Source organism: Aethalodelphis obliquidens, unplaced genomic scaffold, assembly GCF_003676395.1.
Source record: "Aethalodelphis obliquidens isolate GAN/ISIS:26980383/991018 unplaced genomic scaffold, ASM367639v1 scaffold1, whole genome shotgun sequence".
NCBI lineage: Eukaryota > Metazoa > Chordata > Mammalia > Artiodactyla > Delphinidae > Aethalodelphis > Aethalodelphis obliquidens.
The window spans coordinates 95,860,917-95,885,200 of record NW_020837945.1 but is presented as its reverse complement, the minus strand read 5'-3'; the positions used below and the strand labels follow the sequence as shown (position 1 = coordinate 95,885,200).

General features: G+C 38.6%; 1 protein-coding gene across 10 annotated transcripts in view; it reads right to left on the bottom strand.

Annotated features, from left to right (window-relative positions):
* The window catches only part of PHC3 (polyhomeotic homolog 3), an 85,077-nt gene extending 61,015 nt beyond the window's left edge, over positions 1–24,062 (bottom strand). For 5 of the 10 annotated variants that reach the window (XR_003433810.1, XR_003433811.1, XM_027111952.1 and 2 more), the window contains exons 1-4: positions 24,005–24,060; positions 21,290–21,455; positions 16,927–17,082; positions 15,723–15,800 (exon numbers count right to left, since the gene is read on the bottom strand). Coding sequence is in view for 6 of the 10 variants with exons in the window: in XM_027111952.1 (XP_026967753.1) it covers positions 15,723–15,800; positions 16,927–17,082; positions 21,290–21,455; positions 24,005–24,018 (414 nt within the window). In the remaining 4 variants the exon portion in view is untranslated. Of the gene's footprint in view, positions 1–15,722; positions 15,801–16,926; positions 17,083–21,289; positions 21,456–23,319; positions 23,424–24,004 lie in introns of those variants that run through there. The other 5 variants (XR_003433813.1, XM_027112003.1, XM_027112013.1 and 2 more) reach the window with 3 other exon arrangements.
* Positions 24,063–24,284: the final 222 nt, after the last annotated feature.

The following is a 24,284-nucleotide window of genomic DNA, read 5'->3' as shown; positions in this document are numbered from 1 at the left end:
GTATATATCGTGGCCGAGGAACCTAAGAGAGGGCTTCATCTTTGACAGACCCATCATTTCTATAGGCGATTATTTGCGCATATGCAAACAATAGCATGTACTGGTTAGTAATTAGGACAATTTTTAAGGATATCCTCATTGTGTTTCATAAGATTCCAACATCTTAAAATATCATTTCTACTATCTCCCAAAAATTAGGGCTATTGTTCCATTATTTTAATATTCCATGTAGTGACTTAAAACATTTGAATCAACAGTCTACATTATTTTGTCATTTTCTGTCACATTTCGAGGGATTTCTGAAATGAACAAAAGTTAAAACACAGATAATCCATGCACATGTACATAAACATACACGTAACATATAACTAGTATAAAATTCTCCTTCAAAAGCTCTCAGAAAAGAAGAAAATAGAATTGTTATTGGTCAAACAGACGGAAAACTCCTGAATATTGGTTACAAGATTAAATTATAAACACTAAAGCTGCTGTTAAAGAATAAACTAGTGCATGGTCTATCTCTAGGATATATAAGAGACTGGTAACTGGTTGTACCTGTGAAGGCAAACTGGGTGGGAACAGGACAAAGGGACACATGTAGACTACCACATGCATACATGCATGCATGTATTATCCATTTTAAAAATAAATAATATTTTTAACGAGAATAACATAATGCAACCTCAAATCCTTTTTATGGACAATGTAGAGAATAAAATTAAGAAATAAGAAATAGTTTATTAGACTTCTGATTCAAGGAACAAGGCAGATTGAACTAATACATCCACGTGCCCAAATGCACTCACTGAAATGCAAGATCAACATGAAAAATTATAAAAATATATAACTGAACTCAAAAAAGGGGAAGGGAGGGGGAATTCTCAGGTGCCGGAAAGGAAGAAACTCAAAGATGTAAGCTCCAGCTGACACCAAGGCAATCTAGGGAGATATTGGCCCACAGAGATAGAAGACCTGATTTTGAGCCTATTTCAGGGGGGACCTAGAAGTAAAACCTGTTTTGAGCCAAGATCCTCAAAAGGGCTCCTCAATATGTGAAAAGGAGCTAGAAAAGCTCCACCTATGCGTCCTGAGAAGCAGCAAGAAAGGTTGCTATCTGCCCTGCCCCAGGTGGAAGGAGAGAGGCTCTTATGAGAATCAAAACTCCAGGTTTGCACCACATAGGGGTACAGAATCCATATTCACACTACCTGCACAGTTCCATAATATATCCCAAAACATTAGCATTTGTACCAGTCCAGGACATTTGTTAAACTGAACAAGTGACTGGAGGAGGCTGAGTGAAGGCTATACAGAAGGACCTCTCTATACCGTTTTCATAACTTCCTGAGTTGATAACTATTTAAAAATAAAAAGTTAAATGAACTGCATAGTGGGTACACAAGTTGGTTAACTAATTATATTTATCTGTATCTTTTAAGTATTTCTTAATTTTAATAAAATACTTAAATCTGTATTTGGGTGCGTTGGGTCTTCATTGCTGCACACAGGCTTTCTCTAGTTGCAGCAAGTGGGGGCTACTCTTCGTTGCAGTGCACCGGCTTCTCAATGCAGTGGCTTCTCTTGTTGCGGAGCATGGGCTAGGCACGTGGGCTTCATTGGTTGTGGCGCGTGGGCTCAGTCGTTGTGGCACGCAGGCTCTAGAGCGCAGGCTCAGCAGTTGTGGTGCACGGGCTTAGTTGCTCCACGGCATGTGGGATCTTCCCGGACCAGGGCTCAAACCCATGTCCCCTGCATTGGCAGGCGGATTCTTAACCACTGCACCACCAGGGAAGCCCTATCATTCCTTCTTAAACCAGCTTCTCCTCAAATGGCCACTGGCATCTTCTAAAAATCCCCCAAGACAGACTAATCTGGAAATCATCCTAACTCCTCCCTCTCATATAACTCACACACAAAATCAGTCACATGTCTTACTGTTTCTACACCTTTATCTTCCTCAATTTCATTTTAATTTTGAATCACATAGTTTGAGATTCTAAGCCCATAGCACTTCCATCTACATTGCTTTAACAGCTGTAAACTGATCTCTCTGCTTGGAATATTGTCTCCTCTGACTTGCCAGACAATCTTTCCCTAATTTTAATTAATAAATATTAATTAGCCATTTAAAAATCTTCTAGATAACATTCAAACTCCCCTAACTACCTCTGCAGTGTCATCTCCTTCCACTCCTCCATACATACCCTTCATATTAGCCATATGAAGCTATTTGCAGTGTCATCATGTCTCAGGCCTCTACGGCTCTGGTAACAACTCTGGACTGAACTGAGCATCACCTACCCCCATACCCCACCTCTTCCCCCTCTATGTAGTGTACAACTCTCTCTCAAAAATCACCTGCTAAGCTTTTTCAGGCATCCCAACCCCGTAGTAGAACTGACTACTCCTCTTTTGCCTGTTATCTTCCATAATTTCCATATTCTTCTAGCATAAACTTCTGTCTCACTCGTCTAAACAATAATTTCTTTAAGGGTGGGGACCATGTGTTATTTATCTTCATATAACCAATATCTATGAGAGTGCCTTCATTCAATACGTTTATTAACTTAATGAATGCCATGTTATTTTAAGGCATACTTCATACTTTAAATGTAGTATATAAGCCTATCACAAAGACTGAGCGTGTGTGTGTGTGTACAACAGCGAGAAGAGAAAACAATTCTGGTCTAGCCCCTAACAAAGCAGAGCAAAAATGCAGATCGTGTGGTGATACTAGTTCAACTCTACTTTTGATGTGCTATACGATAAATTATTAATAAGCACCCCCCAAACATATTCTTTTTCTACACCACTCCACAAACGGGTATCTTGGATAAAGCCTTGCTCCAAAGGTTAAATCACTTAGCAGGGTAAAATTGGACCAGGTTTTCTGACTCATATATTGGCATGCAGGGTGCTTTCCTATACTGTGAGAGCTTGTTAATTTGGGTCACTCTACAGTAATAATGCCTTGGCAGTTTTTCCAGTCAGTGATTCTTAAAAATAAAGGGGGGAAGAAAGAAAGAACGATACTCTAGTAAAGGATAGACCACACACTCTTTAAACAAAAACATACAAGTTTTTTAAAAAACTGACTGGCTGATAGCCAAGTGCCTGAGAGTGCTCTGTAAGGAATAAGGAAGTAGAACAAAAATTACAAATAGAATGCTTTTTTTTTCTTAAAAAGGAAGTAAGAAAACTAAATAGTAGCCTCCTAGCCACCTGCATTTCACTTCGTCTAAGTTGTGAGATCAAAGAACAAACATCATGTTTATTTTTAAGTTCCAAATGGCAAGTGCCATTCTAGACTGCGTCTACTAATGAATGCCAAACCCACGAGGGCAAGGCCATCAGTAGCCAACTCTGCAAGAAGTCCCTTCCTTTCCACAACTGATATGTCTCTCCTCTATTTTCTCCTTTGCTCTGCTGACCTGAACCAGATGCCCTCAACTGTTTCCATTATCTTCTCTGTCAATCCCATCTCAACATGCGTAATTCCCTTTCATTTTAAAGCCTCGGCCAATCCTGTCGTCTCACACCTCAAGCCCCACACTCCATAAAGGAACTTACTCCTTTAGCCCTATTGTTGGAAGCTCTCTCCTTACTGACACTAAGAGCCACCAAAGAAAACCACATCTGCCAAGAAAAGCCATTTAACCCTCAACCACTCCTTAGTGCCCCCACTAGGAGGCTACACAGGGCCTCTGGCCCAGAGTACTCCCTAGAACCAAAGCCCATTTGAGACCCACTGCTGCCATGTAACTGATCAGAATCAATCAGGTATATCTACAGAGAGACATGGTACACAGACATTAAAAGGCTGATTATATCTGTATTCAATGGCATGAAAATATCTTTATGACCCACTGCTGAGTGAAAAAACTGTAGAATAACATGTAGAACATAATCCACATATACAATTACATACAAATATCTGCATGTATGTATATATACATTCCACACATGTGAAAAACATGTTGAGAGAAAGATGCCTGCACTGTATACACACACAATAATGCATACTCATAAATTTGTATCTGATTAGATTTGGTATAGAAATATACACATACACACACACACGTGGAAGAGCAGTCACCAAAATGCTAAAGGTGAATAATGCCTACTAGGGGTAAAACTTGGGAATGATTTATATTTTCTTTTCCAAAGTTTTTGTCATTTCTATGTAGGTATTAACTTTAGAATCAGAGAGGAAATGATATTTTCCTTTTTTTATATTTACTTCCGTATATTGTTTTGTTTTTATCACATTAAAGCAGCATATAAATTTTCTTGCCTCATTATTCAGTGGGAATTTATGCAATTCAAATATCTAGAAGTGTTAAATATTATATAGAAATTTCAAATAATAATATCTACCCATGAAGGATATCCTTTTTAAGAGACCACATATTTTTAACAATGAAATGAAATAAAATGCCTACCTATTTATTACAGAAAATCATTATTTCTACTTTCTGCAATACAAGCTGTAAAAACAACAGCAAAACAAACAAAAAACAACTTCACAACCTCCCAATTGTGTTCAGATTTTGACACCCTAAAAAGAAAAGTTGCAATGCAGAAACAATTAAAATATTGGAAATAACTGTCCAGCAACAAAGATATTATATAAGACAAACTGCAGCCATGCTGTGCACAGTAGCTCAAGCGAGTGAGACAGAAAGCTCTGAAGACACACTGTTAAGTGTAAAAACAAAATGCAGAATACCTACATGTGTTTACAGTGTATTAAAAAAAACTGTGTACTAAACACATAGGCACACATTTCTTTATACTATATATGTCCTTAATGCATAGGTGAAGATCTGACGGGATATCCAGCAAACTGAGAAGACAGAAGGACTGAAGGGGAAAGGAGGCTGAAGGTGATGACACTTTTTTACTTTACCTGTACTATGGGAATATTTTATAAGAATGCAGTAAAACTGCTCATGACCGGACAAATACGCAGGCTACAGTGTTATTTTAAACTGCTATTAAGCTTTGAAATAGGTTTCTAACAATCCTTGAAAACAATGAGTTTTAAAACTTAAAATACCTCCTAATATTAATAATAGAGGATAAGTACCTTGGTTTTAAGCAAGTAATTTTCCCCCAGCTAAATTCATAATGAATCCATTTGATATGTAGTTGATCTGATTTAGACATTTTTAGAGAAAACTGATCATTTATAAGGCTCTTGATCTAAAAACAATCTCATTGACCTAATATACTAATATTCCTAATATTCCTAAGAGTATACTCTTAGGAAATTTTTTTTAAAGAGAATTACTAGATATAAAGATACATAACATTCAATGCAGGTTTACTTATAATAGCAAAAAAAGGGAAAAACTAAAACTGCCAGCAAGAGGAAATTAGGTTTTTTTTAAAAAGGTAGAATATTATGTAGCCATTAAAAATCATGTTTATAAAACAATAAACACTGAAGATAATGGTCTGAGCACACCCATTTGCTTCTCCCTCCTACTAAAACCCACTGAAATAGCAGTTACTACAATAACAAAAAAGACTGGGGGGAAAAAAAGCAATTATACTCCAATAAAGATGTTTAAAAAACAAAAAAAAAAGACTGGGGGTAACAAACATACAAATTTAGACTGTGGGACATTCCGTAAGATAAGTGACCTGAGCTCTTTAAAAAAAAAAGGTGGGGGAGGAGATTTTCTTCCCCCCCCCCCCGTAAGCGGGCCTCTCACTGTTGTGACCTCTCCCGTTGCAGAGCACAGGGTCCGGAGGCGCAGGCTCAGCGGCCATGGCTCACGGGCCCAGCCGCTCCATGGCATGTGGGATCCTCCCGGACCGGGTCACGAACCCGTGTCCCCTGCATCGGCAGGCGGACTCTCAACCACTGTACCACCAGGGAGGCCCAGATCTTTTTATATTAAAGGAAAATCGGGCATCCACATGCATGTGTGACCCTTAATTAAATCCTGGGAAAAGGTATTTTGGAGACTACTGAGGGAATCCAAATATGGGGCACATAGGTCAGAAAAACCGTGTGAATAGAGAGGAACTTAACAACTGTTATGGATAGCTACATGAAGGGTACACAAGGGTCAATGCTTACTCTTTCCATTTTTCTGTGGGTTTAAATGTTTTTTCCAAAAAAACTTGGGGGATTAAAAGAACAACATTAAACAAAAAGAAAACACACATACAGCAAAGCGAGAGAGATAAGGGTACCATCTGTATTTCTGTAAGACTTAAAGATGAGATCATACTGAAGGAGAAAACAGAGAGAAGGAAGCTCTCTGTAGTCCAGAATACAGGAAGAAACAGACCAGAGTGGATTTAGTTAGACTCAGAATTTAGAGGTATGAAAGCAGAAGTAAGAAGTGGGGCTAAAAATTGAAGGATTATCTACAGGTCTGTCTAGAAAACAGTCTCACCAGTCACAACCCCACCCCTCTCCCATACAGAAGGGGTATCGAGACCTAGAAAGAAAGGACACTTCTCTTTAAAAGTCTAAAAACTGCCACGGAAAAGCTAGGCTTCTAGAGTGGGTACTGGTACCTTGAAGTAAAACCCTCCTTATTCCGAAACTGCTGGCTCACCAGTCTAATGGCCAGCTTCTAACCTGCACACCTTCAATTCTAAACCTGCCAAAGATATATCCTTACCACTGTCATCACCACTGCTATTCCCACATGCAAATACAGGAATCTTAATCGGCCTTTCCACTAAGGAAAGAGGTCTGCTAAGGAACAACCTATCTTCAAAGCAGTGGAAGAAACCCATGTTGATTAATTTATATAATCATTTACTCTTAAATATAAGCAGAAAACCAAGCATTTTAAGGGAAAACTTCTTTTTCTTATAAGAGAAAAACCAGCAGCATGAATAAAAAGACAAAGATAATTTCTAAGGAACATAAATTATTTAGGAAACAACAAAAAAGAGTTTTAAAATCTGATAAGTATCACAACAGAGATCTAAAATATTTCAGCCATAACAGAGAAATAGGATTCCAAGGGAAAAGAATAAGAAAATTCTCTTAGAAATTGGAAATACAAAGGCTGAACTAAAATTTTCTTTTAAATGTGAAACGAAAGGATTAAAAAAAAGGGTAAGGAAATATGTCACAACAGAATAAAAAGATAAAGACAGAAAATGAGTAAAAAGTTAAAAGAAGTAAAGGATCAATCCAGAAAGACCAATATCCAACTAAGGAGCTCCAAAAAAGAGAACAGAGAAAAATAGAAGGAAATAAATTTTTGTTAAAACTTTTTTAGTTTCATACACATGAACATTAAGTGTCACACTAAGAGAGTCCAAAAAGTGTCTGAACTCAATGACATCTCGAGAGCCTCATGAAACTCCAGAAAAGCTAAAGAAAACAGGCAAACCCAAAAGACTGAAGAGAAAAAGTACCAATTAGTGATAATAAGACAAAATCAGCCTTTTCTTTGGTAATACTAAAAATTTGAAAACAATGGTTTCAAGTTTCCTAAGAAAAATCATTTTCAATATAGAATTTACATACAAATAATCATTAAAAAGATATGGGGAGGGAATTTTTAGGACTACAAAGATTCCAAATTTATTTTCCACATACCCTTTACAAGCAAGTTATTAGAAGATAACTCCAGTAAAACAAAACTCCTATCACAGTGTCCTTTGACTATTTACATGTCTGTAGACTATATCCACTGTACTCTAAGACGTTTGTTCACTTTGGATTCTTGACACCTAACACCACGCCTGGCACCAAGTAGGCATTCAATAAAGAAATATTGGCACAGATTATCCTCAGGAGTGTGGGAGACTAGCAAAGAATCCCATTCAGGAATGAATCCATGAAACTAAGCTCTGCTATTTCAGGAACATGAGCTCAGGATGAGTCCTCTTCTCTGCAAACTCTACGTATTTTTTAAAGCTCAGCTTAAGTCCCATACAAAAAGCCTTCTTCAACTACTCCAATCCCCAAAGATCTCTTTTCTGTTAACTCCCATGGAATTTATCACTTGATTATATACCGTTATGTTGGTTACTGTTTGATATGTCTAGGCACAGTTCTTCAAATGTCTATTACTGTCTCTGAGGGAAGGGACTTTGACTCATGTGTACCCCCAGGGCCACTAGCACAGTGTGGGACAATAGGTAAACCTGATTAACTGGCTGCCTGCTCATAACTAACAACAAAAGAATCTCATCACTGAGGTCAGGACTTAGACTCTCTTCCATAATGCAATTTCAGGCAATCAGAATATATCCTAAAATGATTCTTTGCACTGAAGATAAACCACTTGCGGTACCAAGATAACCAAGAATTAAAATTAATACGATGTATTACATGTTCTAGTTGATGATTATAATTAAACTTCATCTTTTAACAAATATTTATTACACACCTACTATGTGATAGGCTAAGTCCCTACAGAATCTTAGATTAATATCTAAACCACTGGTTCTCAAATTTTTTTTTTTAATAGAACCCTTTCTTCACACACCATCTTATTCAGAACTCCCAGATTCAAACAGATCACAGAACTGTTCTGTCTAAAGTTTAAGGTAAGGGGGCTTCCCTGGTGGCGCAGTGGTTAAGAATCCACCTGCCAATGCAGGGGACACGGGTTCCATCCCTGGTCCGGGAGAATGCCACATGCCGTGGAGCAGCTAAGTCCATGCACCACAACTACTGAAGCCCCTGCGCCTAAAGCCCATGCTCCACAACAAGAGAAACCACCGCAATGAGAAGCCCAAGCACCGCAACGAAGAGAAGCCCCCACTCGCCGCAACTAGAGAAAGCCCAAGCGCAGCAACGAAGACCCAATGCAGCCAATAATAAAAATTTTTTAAATAAATAAATAAAGTTTAAGGTAAGGCTCAGAGCCCTATCTATCTTAGTCTGCTCAAGCTGCCATAACAAGGTGCCACAGACTGGGTAGCTCAAACAACAGAAATTTATTTCCCACAGTTCTAGAGGCTAGGAAGTCCAGGACCAAGGTGCCAGCGAATTCAGTTTCTGGTGCAAGCTCTATGCTGGCTTGCAGATGGCCACCTTCTTACCTCTCAGCAGATAGAGGGGAGATCTCTGATGTCTCTCCTCTGATAAAGCCACCAGGTCTACTGGATCAGAGCTCCACACTTAGGACCTCTTTTAACCTTAACCACCTCCTTAAAGGCCCTGTTTCTAATATAGTCACATGCGAGTTTAAGGCTTCAACATACGAATTTGGGAGGGATGCAATTTAGTGCATAGCACCATCTACTGAACCTTCTCCTTGATCTAGGCCCAGGGACACATGGATGAAAAGACTAAAAACCATCTAATTAGACAACTTAATTTTACATAAAACAGGGGTGTAAGGAGGTTAAATGACTTGCCCTAAGTCACACCACCAGTCAGTCACAGAATTAAGACCAGAAGCCAGGTCCCTTATGTCCTCAAACTTTCTCTCATAATATTCTACAATTGGTAGTAAAGTCACCATGTACTCTTCTGACTTGAATTGTCAATGAGATGCACAAGACATCACTAATCACCAGACCTGCCACATGAACTCCAAACTCATATATCCAACACCTACTCAACATCTATAGGTGGGTGTCTAACATACATCGTGTTGAAAACCAAACTCCTTATTTTCTTCTCCAACACCTGCTTTAGCAGATTCTTCCAGGTGTTCAGGCCAAAATACTACAGTTATCGGTGACTCTACCTTTCCTCACATCTCTTATTCAATCCCTCAGCACATACTGTTAGGTCTATTTTCAAAACATCCAAATTTCTTTTTTTGGCCACACCATGAGGCATGTGGGAATCTTAGTTTCCCAACCAGCGATCGAACCCACGCCCCCTGCATTGGGAGCGCAGGGTCTTAACCACTGGACCGCCAGGGAAGTCCCAAAACATCCAAATTTCTATAATAAAATATTGGAGAAAAAAAATTCAGAATCTGGCTAACCACTTTTTACCACATCTACTGTCACCATCACGGTCCAAGCCCCCAATATCTCTCTCTCTTGGATTATTACAGGAACCACTTAACCGGTCTCCCTGCTTCTATCACTGGCCCCTAGAACTTACTCTCAAAATTGTACCTAAGTTAAAGCCTGTGTGAGATCATGTCACATCCCTACTAAAACAGCTTTCCAGTAGCTTCCCAACTCACGCAGAGTAAAACCCAAGGGTTTAATAATCTCCTCGTGATTACATTACAATTACCTCTCTAAAGTCATCTCTAAACATACTCCCACTCTCTCATTCCACTCCAGCCACACTACCCTCCTTTCTGTTCCTTAAGCATGTTTGCCTCCCTCACCCTCCTTCAAATGCCATTTTTATTAGCAATGCTTTCCCTTACCACCCTAATTAAAAGAGCAAATTCCCTCATCCCATTCCCCTTCCTTGCTTCATCTTTCTCTATAGAACTTACCACCATCTGACATATTATATACTAGTTTACCTGTTATCTATCTATCCCTAGCTCCATAAAGACAAGAGATTTTATCTGCTGTGTTGCTGTATTCCCTGCACCTAGAACGGTGTTTAAATGCTCAATAAATATTTGTTGAATAAATGAGTTAATATATGAATGAATAAAGTCATAAAACTAACTGGGCTTCAAAAGCTCATCTTGGGACTTTCCTGGTGGTCCAGTGTTTAAGACTCTGCACTCCCAAGCAGCGGGAACGGGTTCAACCCCTGGTGGGGGAACTAAGTTCCCACATGCCGTGGCACACCCCCCCCCCCAAAAAAAAGAAAGAAAGCTCATTTTGTCTGACACCAGAGCCAGAAAGCTATCAAAAATAAGGTTTTTCCTTCTTGACAGAATAGTACAGTGAATTAAAGTCAAAACATCTGGGATTAATGTAGATTCTAGGGCCAAAAAACAGCAAAGAAAGGGAAAGGGAATGAGATACAAACAGCCTTTGAGTCATTTATAGACCTATGACTGCAATTTCTAGCCACATAATCCTTTCCAGCTGAAAATGCCCAAAGACTTAGAAAAGAAAGATACAGAATGATCGCTTACAATAAAACAAACAAATAAAATTAACCATAGCCTATCTATTTACATTTATGTATAGAAATGTACAGGAATAAGATAGGAAAGCTTCACATAAAACTTTGTCAGGGCAAAAGGGACTACTGAAATGGGATGTCACTTTTACTCTGTATTGTCTGTACTGTCAGTATCTTAGACAACAAGAGTATATTCATGTTTTATTTAGACAAAATGAAGTTCTTCAACCTACTTCCTCAAAGATAACCACTGATTAAATTTGTTGTGTATTACAGATTTTCTTCCTACATAACCAGACAGACATATAGATATAAATTTTAAAAAATAAGTTAAATGATAGGAATTCTGTTTCCAGGAAAGTGGAATAGACATGCTTCTCCCTACTCCTCCCCCTAAGTATAACTAAAAATCCCGAATGTTACATATAAAATAAATGTAAGAGGATCCTAAAAGGTGGAGAAAAGCAGACTCCAGGATCCAGTGAATGATGTGCTTGCAAGCTCCCTGGGTTTCCTTTTTAAATCTCATATAACCCAAACATAAAGGTGAACAAGTCAGTAACCCAGAAACAGCAGTGGGTACAGACCAAAAAAAAAAAAAAAAAAAAAAGCTCCAATGGGCTGCTCTTTCTAGCCAAGGATCAGAAAAGGGACAGCCTAGCAACACAGAAAACTTTTAGGCAATAATTGCTCTACTCCAGCCAAACGCCACAGAAAACACTATGGCCCCATCCACATCCACATTAGCAAAGACCTAGGCTTCTACCCTCGTCAGGCTGTAATGAGGCACCCGGATTCCACAAATCCTTCCAACAGGTTAGTGCCAGAGAAGGCCAGGTAGAGAGCCAAGACTTTCATACCAGCCAAGCAGTAAAAGATCACGAACAACAAACCAGCCCATCCCTGTAGTATCAGTGGAGACCACGTGGGGAGCAGTAACGCAGCATTCCTATCCCTCCTAGCCAGAGATACCTCAGTAGAGGCCTAGTGAGCCAGAATTCATGCTCACTTAGCAATTACAAGGAGCATCCCTCAGGTATCAATGGAAACCAAATGGGGAACCTGGACTTCTACCCCCAAATGGCAGTAAGGATGTGGCAAACGCTCTTTCAGAAGCCAGCCAAAACAGAAAATTTAAATAAGATTCACAATCTCATAACATAATACTCAATATGTCCAGGTTTCAATCAAAAATCACTCATTGTACCAAGAACCAGAAAGACCTCAAGCTGAATGAAAAAGACAATCAATAAACAGATGCCAACACCAAGATGAAAGATTTTAATTATCTGACAAAGATTTTAAAGCAGTAGTCATAAAAATGCTTTGAACAAGCAATTATGAGCCCACTTGAAACAAATGAAAACATAAACTCTCAGCAAAAGAAACAGAAGATACAAAGAAAAAGCAAATGGCAATTTCAGAACTGAAAAATAGAATAACCTATTAAATAAGTTAAATGAGATGATATATTCTTGCTTTTTTCACCTAATAACTAATGAAAACCTAAGTCTCTTTATATACACACACATAACATTTTTAAGCAGCTATAGTATTCCACTGTATGAATTAACTATCTTTTAACTAATCCTCAATTACTGAACATTTGTATTGTTTATAATTTTCCACCATTACAAACCATGCATATTTGCATAATTATGTATGTCATAATTATCTCTCATATTTAGTCAATGACATCACTAAAAATCAGACTGCTATGTGAAAAGGCACGCATAGTTTAAATTTTCATACACACTGCCAAATAACCCTCCAGAAAAGTTGTACCAATTATTATACATTCCTACCAATAGTGTATGAGTGTACCATACTTGCCAACAACTGTTACTGTCTCAATGTTTTTCCCTGTTTTCTAATTTGACAAGTGAAAATAGAACATTATTGCTATTTTTACATACATTTCTTTATTACTAATATGGTTAATATATTTTCATGTGTTTAAAACCCAAAAGTAGTCTTTCTTTTGAAAATTACCAATGCAGGTCTTTTGTGTATTCTCATTGTTTATCTTACTAATATAACAGAGCCCTTGGTATTTTACAAATATAAGCTGGGTGACATATATGGTGCAAATACATTTTCAACCATTTTGCTGGTTTTTAACTTTGTTGATTTTTTTTTTGCATAAGAGTTTTTAACTGGCTTAGATTTCATTTTAGCAAATCAAATTTAAAGACTAAATCTTAGTCCCACTAAATTGAAGTACAGACATCAACCTAAAGACTTGGTCCCAACTAGTTTTAGAGACAATCAATCATACACACACACACACACACACACACACACCAAAAACAAAAAAAACCACCACTCTCACTACTGGTAAGAGTCTAGAATTAGCCTTTCTGTTCTCATGACAGTAAAGAAGAGGATGCTGGCACCACTAAATACCTATACATTCAATTAACAATGGTCTCCTCCACATACACAGTTTCCCCAGGTGTATGATTGGACTTCTTACTTCGTTTTTTAAAATACAATATTCCATTTCCCCATTGGCATTCCACTCCTACTCTGAACCCCAACCTACCTGGCTGGTGACTTGACAACCTACCTTGTAGCCCTCGTATCTACTGGAGGCTGGACCCTTCCCTCATGTCATTCACTGTTATCGGAAACCTATTTCAAAATAACCAAAACTCTGAAAACCAGCAGACTGCCACCTGACGGCTCATTATTATCACTACCTAGAGATTTCTGCTACCATGCTCTGCCCCTCTTTTGGAGACTGAGCTAAATTTACTAAGCTACCTTGAGTATCATAATTTGGACTGCAAGTCCACTCACTTGATCTACTGCTCAGCTGGGACAGAAAACAGAACAAATGCTATGTATTATTCCCGTGTTTTTTCTAGACATCTATTCTCCCTACTTCTTTTCCCCCACCAGCCAGGCACAGGTTCTGGCATTCTTCATCATACAAGGCTACCTGGTTTATGACAAGTAGCACTAGCAATTTCATAAAAAATAAGCACAATCACTGAAACTGTGATTGTAAAAGTCACATACATAAAATCATAATGAAACAAAAATGGTTTAAAAGGATACCTTTTAATAATGTGAAGGGAAAAAAATTCAGACCACATATCTCTATACATATATACCCTAATGCCATTCCAGTACTTCACAGAATAAAGAATTTAGCTATAATTTTTTTAGCCAGTTTACCAGTCCTTTCCATAACTACCAATGTATTACTTAACGATATTATCTGACATCAATATCCGTAACTATAGCATTAATGCTTAGGGCTAAATTACATTACTTAAAATTTTCATTTTCTTCAGTCTAACATTTTCAAGTCGTTAAGTAATTTCTTTCTTAACTAATTTTATTCACATTCCAGGATACTTCCATGCTAAAATGTAATTTTTTAATTAAAAATATCAGCTCAATAGCCCAAAAATAACTGTATGCTCATCATACACGTACTTGGTAAAGATCACAACCTTAACTAAAGAAATACAGCACAAGTTCATCTTCCTCAGCAATCTATAAACCATACTCCATTGGATTCAATTTTACAAAGCTTCAAAGTATTACCATCCTGGATCAGGAAAAAACAGCTAAAGAGGATGTTATTAGGTTAACTCAATGGTTCTCAACAAGGGGCAATTTGGCCCCTCAGGAAACATCTGGCAGTGCCTGCAGACATTTTTGGCTGTCACACTAGGGAAAAGAGGAGGGCATAGCCTACTGGTATCTAAGCTAGGCATGCTGCTTAATGTCCTATAACGCACAGGATAGCCCCCTACAAGAATTATCTGGTCCATAATGTCTATAGTGATGAGGCTGAGAAATACGGGACAACTGATGAAATCTGTATATGAACGGCACTGTATCAATGCTAAACTTCCTGAATTGAATCCACTTCATGTGGCTCATAAAAGAATGACTTTGTCACTAGGAAGTACATATCAAAGTTATTTAGGAGTAAAGGAACATGTCTCAACTTACCCACAAATGGTTCAGAAAAAGGTAACTGTATATATGTAGATAGAAAGAATGCATGATAAAGCTATGAGCCAAAATGCTAACAACTGGTGAATCTGAGTAAAGGGTATACAGAAATTTATTTTATTATTCTTGCAACTTGAAATTATATCAAAATAAAAAGTTAAACAAGTATTACCACACCTGTAAATTTCTTTTAACTGGGATACTCTGCACAATTTCCCAGTATATATGTGCAATATAACAAATCACCTTTCTTTTACTCCTTTCTCAAAATAAATAACACTATCTTGAATGGATACTTGTAAATTTGACCCACATAACTCAAGTTAGCATAAACTGAAAAGTAAAATTTCTAAAACGTGAATTGCACAGAAAGAGCTAGAAACATTTAGATGTCTACCAAGGACATGACATTCTTTAGTATATCACAGTAAAAGTATGACTTAATTCCCTGAATTATATGTTTCATGCTTTCAATGCACACTGAAAACTGCAATCATTCAGAATCACAGAAGATGTGAACACAGTCAGTGGGAAAACATACGTAAGAAATAATACAAAAACTTTTTTAAGACTCAGATTTTCAGAAGTTTGACATTATTTCCAAATTCTTGAAATGTATCATTCTTGTTTCTAGACACGTTATTTCAATAATATTAAACAGATAAACAATAACAGTTTTGTAAATATTAACAGTTCACTTCTGGAAAGCAATAATTTAAAATTTTAAAACCAGGAAAAAATTTCGGGCACTTACAGATGTCTGGGACATACTTGACTGCTGTGTGACACTTCCTGTGGGGGATGTAGGTGGTCTTCCACTGGACAAACTTGCCTAAAATAATAAAATCTTTATAATATGTCTATAAAAGCCTGAAGTTAAAAACTTTCTGGTACCAGGATACCATAAAACCACAATAAAAGTCAAAACATCTATTTTACAGTTATTTTACAGTCAACATGGATTAAGCTTTAGCCAAACAGATTAAGAAAAAAAGAAAACACTGAACAGTGAAAACAGAAGACCCAAAGGCTAATCTTATTTTAATAGCCGCAGTCATTGTCAGTTTTACTCTACAGGTCTCAGTCTTCTTTGAAGTGAAATCACTACTCTAATGTTATGAAAAAGAAATTGGAGCTATATCAAGTACCAGTGGGTTTCGGTTTCCTTACTCATATCATGTACACGACGTTATTTAAAATTACACTACCGAGAAGAAGTAACAGCTGGGGATGTGTTTATAACAGAAACAAACCTTTTTTCAGGTTCAGTCAACTGAGATTCTCCTCTGGTGAGGACATTTAAGATTAAATCTCACATACAGTTTAATTTAAATAAACAGTGCAATAATAATGAAGATCTTTTTAAAAACATAAGCATTTAATCATAAAATCATCCTGTTAGCAGTAGGAATCATATGAGTGGATTTTAGAAAAGTGTACATACATATTTTTATACAGAACATTCCTGGAGGGATACATATTAAACTTTTAGTGGCCACCTCTGAAGAGTGGAAAATAGCAGGGGATATGGAAAAGGAATACCTCTATACTTTACCTCTTATGGTCAATTTTATACTGTTTGTTTTTTTTTAATGAGTGTAAATTACTTATGTAATTTAAAAAACCTTTTTTGTTAAAATGTAGATAAGATTCATGTAACCCTAACTATTCACTGTTGTACCTAAAATTTTACACACAAAACCATGACATTAGTATAGCATTTCTGCAATGTAGATTAAAAAGCAGAGGGACAAAAGTTAGCAATAGAGTAACACATAAAACACATTCATTTGTTTTTAAACTAACCTCAATCTGGCAGCCTATTATATTTCCTTAAGAAAAAATAATCACAGGACACCTGAAAACTCTAAAATAATACCAACATATTTATTTTCAGGAATTATCTGCAGGTCATGTCAACTTTGGCCTCATAAGTTCTTAATTCAGTTCCGTCTCACCTGAACAGCAGCAAGGCTCTGAAGCTGGGAGCTGCTTAAGTGCTGCTGCTGGAGAGCTGCTGTGTGCAGCATTAAGTGCTGTTGCTGAGCGGCATACATTTGCTGTAGATACTGAGCAGCTGAGCTGGGAGGGCGGTGCAATGCCTGCTGAATTACCTGTGATAAGTCAATTGAACCAATGTCAAACCATAATCTTAACCATAAAATAAAGTATTAAAAAAGCAGCAGTTTAAAATTTCACTACTTTAAGAGAATGGACTTGAGGATGCGGGGAGGGGGAAGGGTAAGCTGGGACGAAGTGAGAGAGTGGCAAGGACATATATACACTACCAAATGTAAAACAGATAGCTAGTGGGAAGCAGCCGCATAGCACAGGGAGATCAGCTCGATGCTTTGTGACCACCTAGAAGGGTGGGATAGGGAGGGTGGGAGGGAGACGCAAGAGGGAGGGGATATGGGGATATATGTATACATATAGCCAATTCACTTTGTTACACAGCAGAAACTAACACAACATTGTGAAGCAATTATACTCCAATAAAGATGTTAAAAAGGGCTTTCCTGGTGGCGCAGTGGTTGAGAATCTGCCTGCCAATGCAGGGGACACGGATTCGAGCCCTGGTCTGGGAAGATCCCACATGCCATGGAGCAACTAGGCCCGTGAGCCGCAACTACTGAGTCTGCGCATCTGGAGCCTGTGTCCCGCAACAAGAGAGGCCACGACAGTGAAAGGCCCTTGCACCGCGATGAAGAGTGGCCCCCGCTCGCCGCAACTAGGGAAAGCCCTCGCACAGAAACGAAGACCCAACACAGCCAAATATAAAAATAAGTAAAAAAAAAAAAGAAAAAAAAAAAGTATAGCATTGTCTAGAGTCTGTGCATGTACTTTTTAAAAAAATGTTAAAAAATAAACTAAAATAAAATTTCACTACTTTAATGTTCAATGTCATCAAACTTATTAACATAGTTCTCTCCTAGTTACATATCACTAGGATTCACTAATCTGTACAAATTAAAGTTACCCAGTAGAGGCAATTCACAAAAGGAAAAAGTGCTAAGTAAGCATGTGAAAAGATCTTCAATCTCACTAGTAGTCAAAAGTTACAAATTAAGACACTATTTTCCAACTTTCCAATGGATAAAGATTTAAAAGAATATTACTACTACTGGAGAAACAGATACTCTCATACACTGTTAGTAAGAATGTAAATTGGTATAACCATTTTGGATAAAACTTGGTAGGATTTGCAGCTTGTGTAGCGAGGATATGTATACCCTGCAAGCATTACGAATATCAATGTAGATCAGTGCCATCCAATACAGCAGCCACGAATCTACTGAGCACTTACAAGGTGGCTAGTGCAACTAAGGAACTAAGTTTTTAATTTTACTGAATTTTAATTATAATTTAAATATAAAATAGCCACATGCAGCTAGTAGCTACTATATTGAACAGAGCAGATATATCTATTAACAAAAAATTCCCAAATATATCATTAGGTGAAAAAGCAGGTTACTAAATAGTGTATAGAGTAAGATACGATTTATATTAAAATATTTTAAAGAATATTCAGGAAAACATTAAAAGACTACTGACGGGTAGCTAGATTAGAAGTGATTTTTACCTTCTCATTTGTATTTTTCTTTAAATGTCTGAAAATACTTAGCTTCATTATATTAATAACCACTTAAAATTATAAAGCTATTTTTTTAGGAAATTACTAATCACTTTTTTAAATGTTTTTAAATGTTTTTTAAATGTCAGATTCAACTGTTTCAAAACAGAATAAAACTGTTCTTACTAAAAAAAAAATTCCTGGTAAAGTGTTAATGACTGTGACTATTGAAAACTATGAACCTGAACTTCATAAATCGATAAGTATAGAAAAGCAAGTATTCTAATGAGAGGAAAATCCTTTATCTGTCCAAATGGTAAGTCAGACTTACCAGTACTCTGCAAACACATCCTAAAGTCACATCATGCCCATGATGACTCTGAAACAGCACCCTAAATCTCAGCATCAAACCAGAGTTTTCAAAGAGCTAAGGGAGTAATAGAGCCATAATCCTACAGCTTGAGCTTCTGAGTCAGGACACCTTTACCACAAACCTATGAATCTCTTTATCCAAATTCCAAGAAAGTGTATTTCCTTGTGTTTTTTTACCTTCGTGTTTTCATATCTCAATTCCCCAACAAAAGACTGCTATACCGGGCTTCCCTGGTGGCGCAGTGGTTAAGAGTCTGCCTGCCAACGCAGGGGACGTGGGTTCGTGTCCCGGACACATGCCGCGGAGCGGCTGGGCCCGTGAGCCATGGCTGCTGAGCCTGCGCATCCGGAGCCTGTGCTCCGCAACGGGAGAGGCCACAACAGTGAGAGGCCCGCGTACCGCAAAAAAAAAAAAAAAAAAGACTGCTATACCTACTGCAGACTCCTGTCACAAAACCAATGTAGGCTTTTGACACCTAGTTGCAGGGGACTATAGATCTGCATTGTGATTTAGAATCACAACAATATGTCTTTTTCGTCAGGTAAATCTATATATGTTCTTCTAATTCCATAACAAAATTCTAAAATCAAACTGAAATAAAAAATGAATAACCTATTGGCACATATTTCTGTCAGAGTATAGTAATTTTTTTCTATTGTCAGCACAGTCTTTCATTACGATTCAACACTATACTCATGGGAGAGAGACTCTTTAAATGCAAGTTAAAGATATTAAAGATACAGCATATTGTTCTTATTTTGTTCCTATGAAGGAGCAAAGAAGGGGAAGAGGATTCTCAGGACTGAAAAAGAAAGCTGAAAGGTATTAAAGAACTACTTAGGTAGTTCAGTAAATATTGATTTGATTACATTTAAAGGGAAGCAATTCTATGATCTCATAAGAATTAGAGTTAGTGCTATTTGTGAGATATATCTGTATCTACACACCTTCAATAACTTTTTTTTATTAACACATCCAGCTTAGGTAAAGCTAGAGAACAAAATGGCATTTAAAATGTCACATCATCTGTATGCTCAAGCTCTAGATACTCTTCTCTATATCCCTTGCCTCAGAGAAAAGTGAAAAACATTAAAAACACACTCTCCATTTCAGTTTGAATTCTTACTGAACTGACTAGGTCTCCAACAATTCTGATTCTACTCCACAGTAGCTTCAGAATCCTAAGCCACAGAACAGCTAAATAGCCAGTATACTGGGATCTCCACTCTAGAAAAATGTATCAGGGAGATGACTACATCACAAACAAGTAAGTTAGCCATGGCATGCAGGATCTTCACTGCAGCATGCGGACCTCTTAGTCGCGGCACGCATGTGGGATCTAGTTCCCCGACCAGGGGTCGAATCTGGGCCCCCTGCATTGGGAGCTCGGAGTCTTACCCACTGGACACCAGCGAAGTCCCAAGGGCACAACTCTAAAGCTACAGTACCAACTAGTTATGTGGGTTTAGGAAAGTTATTTAGCCAATTTACAACATCAGTTTTCCCATTTGTTAAATGGAGAAAATCCATATTAAGAACTTATCAAATGCTTGGCACATAGCAAGTATTCAATATATATTAACTATTACTGTTTACTGAGTATATATAATGTGCCCCACACAATTCTAGATGCTTCCTTTAATCCTCATAACTAACTAAGCAGGTGGTCTCATCCTCATTTTTCAGTTTCCTGAGGCTCAAGGAGATTATGCCTCTCACCCAAGGCTACATATCTAATGATGAAGAAAATGGAATTCAAAGAGCACATCAGATTGCAATGCCCATGCCCTTTTCATGCTATACCATATTGCCTCAACCTCCATTATTATAAAGGTTAACGACGTAAACTTTATTTTCCCAACTAAGTGAAGAGCCTAAGACTTTTCCTAATTAAATATCCCCTTCCTCCTCTGCCCCTTAGAGCTCTTGAATGGATCCTCCTGTTTAGGGTTCTTAGGCCACTTGGGTTTAAAATGAACCTCTTAACGTATCTACAGAGCTGAACAGATCTGAATAGATCCTAAGTCCATATTTTGGGTTCAAATGTAAAATAATCAGAAAAACCTAGAGCCATTCTTCATGTTGGGGCTCTTGGTTGAGTTTGTCAACGTTGTAGCAGTACCTAGAGACCTTCCAATAATAATTTTCCCAACATATTGTTTTATAAGCTACACGCTGACAAATGTAGGCCCTCTCAATAGAATGATTATTCCATAACTCTGTTGCTTGTTCCAAACATGAACAATTCTAACTGTACTCATTTAGAGGGTATCATGTAACTCATCTGAGGACATGAAACAATAGATTCATCTGGCTTAAGCAAAAAGTAATGACATCCTCAGTCTTAGCCTACGCATCATGGTAACTGAAATACCTGTACAGCATGTCGGTCTGAGCCACTATAGACAGAGATCTGTGGTTGCTGCATTCGAGAGGAGGAAGTGGTGATGGTGGTCGTGGTAGTGCTACTGGTTGTTGTCGATACCGAAGATGTTCCAGGGTTTGGTTCACTATCCATAGCTGTACTGTGGTCCTTAAACCTAGCAGATAACACAAAGGATTTATATTGGCAAAAGCATTATCTTATGGTGTTTAAAGAATAATTATTCCAAGAAATAATCAGCAACAGTCTAAATTTCTAAGAAGGCCCTCATTAAATACAGAGAGCACACAGTCACCATAAATACGTGCCAGGGAAAAATACTTCACAAATATATAGCATATTTAATGGTTCATACCTACTAAATTTGAATTCAAATGACTCAGGATATGTAATTCAGATAAAGCCTGGCCTAAAGTTTACCTTTTTATTGTTGAAGGAAGATGAGTGTTTTGAAACCTAAACAGGTGATGACGGAATACTTAACTACCTAGGAAAATTAAAACTGAAGCAATGTCAGAGTATTAAAATATTTCTTTATATTCTTGTGACCATACTAATTACAAATTAAAGTCATTCTTATCTAGACATTAAAATAGGATGCCTATGGACTTGTGTTAGCTTAGTTTAGTAGTTTACCTTAGTTTAGTCAATTAGCTTAGTTTTTGGTTACCATATATACTTTATTTAAAAATAAGTTCTCTTAGAAAATAATTTAAAAAATAATTTATTAACTCACACTGCTTTCCCTCTAATTCTACAACATTGTCCTCACTACATGTAATAACTGAGTAACACTCGTAAGCACATTACTCTGACTGGGTAAATAAGAGAAGCAGCTGAAAACAATTTCTCCACTTCCTTACAAAAATCTCTTTTTCACAAGTAATAGCTCCAAATTTTGAAAACAGCATAATTATGTCACTTTCCTCATGTACAGACAGTAAAGTGCAGTTTTGTACCACACTGATTCTTTTCCCTACAATATTACAAACTCATTTCACTGCTGTGGTACAAAATTCCACTAAATACAGAATCTGTATTTTAACAAGTTCAAACAACATATTAAGTCAATTCTGAGGGGCTTAATATTGTTAGTAAACGAGAACTACAGTATTTTTTTGAAGGGTCAGAAATGCACCACAATGGTGAAAAGCACACTTGAGAATATACTGGCTTTATCTGCTTTTCTTATCAGTCTTTTCTTCTGAGAGACAAAACCTGACCCACCTCATAGAAGCAGCATTGACAAGAATGTAACAAGAACACTTTCTACTTCATGAAAAGACAAAGGAATTTGGCACTAACTGTGTATGCACGCACTATTCCCATACGGTGTCCTTTTATGTACAAATTTTCTTTGTTCTTTCATATATCATGTATGTAAATAGTATTTATGTGTTCTTTCAGGAATCAAATGGTTAAAAAAAATCCCGATTTAATAAGAGGAAAAGTGAAAGGAAAAAGTGGGGGGGGGGGGGAAGCTGACTCTTACTAATTATTTTGATTAGTAAATAACACATCTTTATGCTTCGCTGGGTTTATTTTGGGGGGGAAGGGCGGTTTGTAGTTTTGCAAACTGCCTTCCAATCATCAAATCACAGCATCATATGGTAACTATTCAACAGCATACACACATAGCGGTAGATAAACTTTTTACCAAATTACTACCTGTCATAGCACTTCTGAACCACGTACCAAGATATGCAAAAAGCCAGCTTAAATTCTGGTCCTTTTACAGTGCTATTCTGCTCAGCCATGTGCCCAACCTCAAACCCTACGGTAAGCAGTTCAGTAACTAACTAAATATGGTCACAGAGAATCCAAATGCGAGACACAGGTCTAAACATCGGTGGGTAGAACTGGCCAAACCAGTGCACTGCATTTGGAGACCTGGCACAAAAGAACAATTTTGGTAACTCCGCCGTCTACGCACAGTTTTGCCTGCAAAATACAAACGGCAGTTCTGCTGCACCAGCGGCCTACCCAGGAAACACTAAGTTTGAGTCGCTAACTAAGCATACCATCACACCGCCACACAGGAATGTGGCCCTCTAGGGCGGCATCAACACTGCAGTCAGAGACCCGAAGGAAAGGAAGATCTTTCCTTGCAGGGTGTTTTCAGCCTCGTCAGACTCGCAACAGACCCCGCCGCTGCAAGGCCGGCGCTGCGACACCTCCTCCAAGCCTCCCGGGGGAGGGCGGTGAGCAGCCCCACGTCTCGCGTTCTCCCACTGAGAAGCAGTGGGGTGGCGCTGGGCGGGGTGGGGGGGGGGGTTAGGAGGCGAGCGCGAAGGAGGCCTGGCAGTGCCCGCCCAGCCCTACCCAGCCTCCGCGGGCCCCCGGCTCGGCAGCCGTCACAAGGCTGCCCGCGGGGCCCACTTGCAGGGATGACAGCGCCTGAGGGGTCCAGTCGGGCTCATCTTCCGGAAGATTCCTACGGTCGGGGTCCGAGGGACAACCCTGCGCACAGGGCCCCGCAAATCCGGGGACACACGGCGGAAGGGGCGCTCCCGCCTGGAGGTAACTGGACCCTTACAGTTCTCCTCCGTCTCCCCACAAGGGCCAAGCGGGGTCCTCCACGATAAGAAAGCTCTCACGTCCCCCTTTCCCCGCACTGCCCGCGAAAGAGCCCTGAGCTCAAGGGGACGTGTCGCTGCCCCCCACTCGCCCCCCGGTTACGACATTAGTCACCAGCAAGTAACTCACTCCGCTTCCGCCATCTTCTCTCCTCCATCACTACCATGGGCTGCGCATGCGCCCCCCGGCGGCCACGGCGGCGGCGAGGGAGGGGGCGGGGTCGGCTAGCCTCGGGCCCCCGAGGTCACGTGGGGTCCTCGTCTTCCAATCCCCCCTCCCAGTACAAGCCTTGCTTGCTGTGGAAAAGTGACCAGGTTTCCAGTTTAGATACCAGTGTCTCACCTTCCCCAGTGCTCGCTTTCTTTTGCTTAGGGTCTTCTTCCTCTTGGGGAGGGTGTCTGTAACTAAG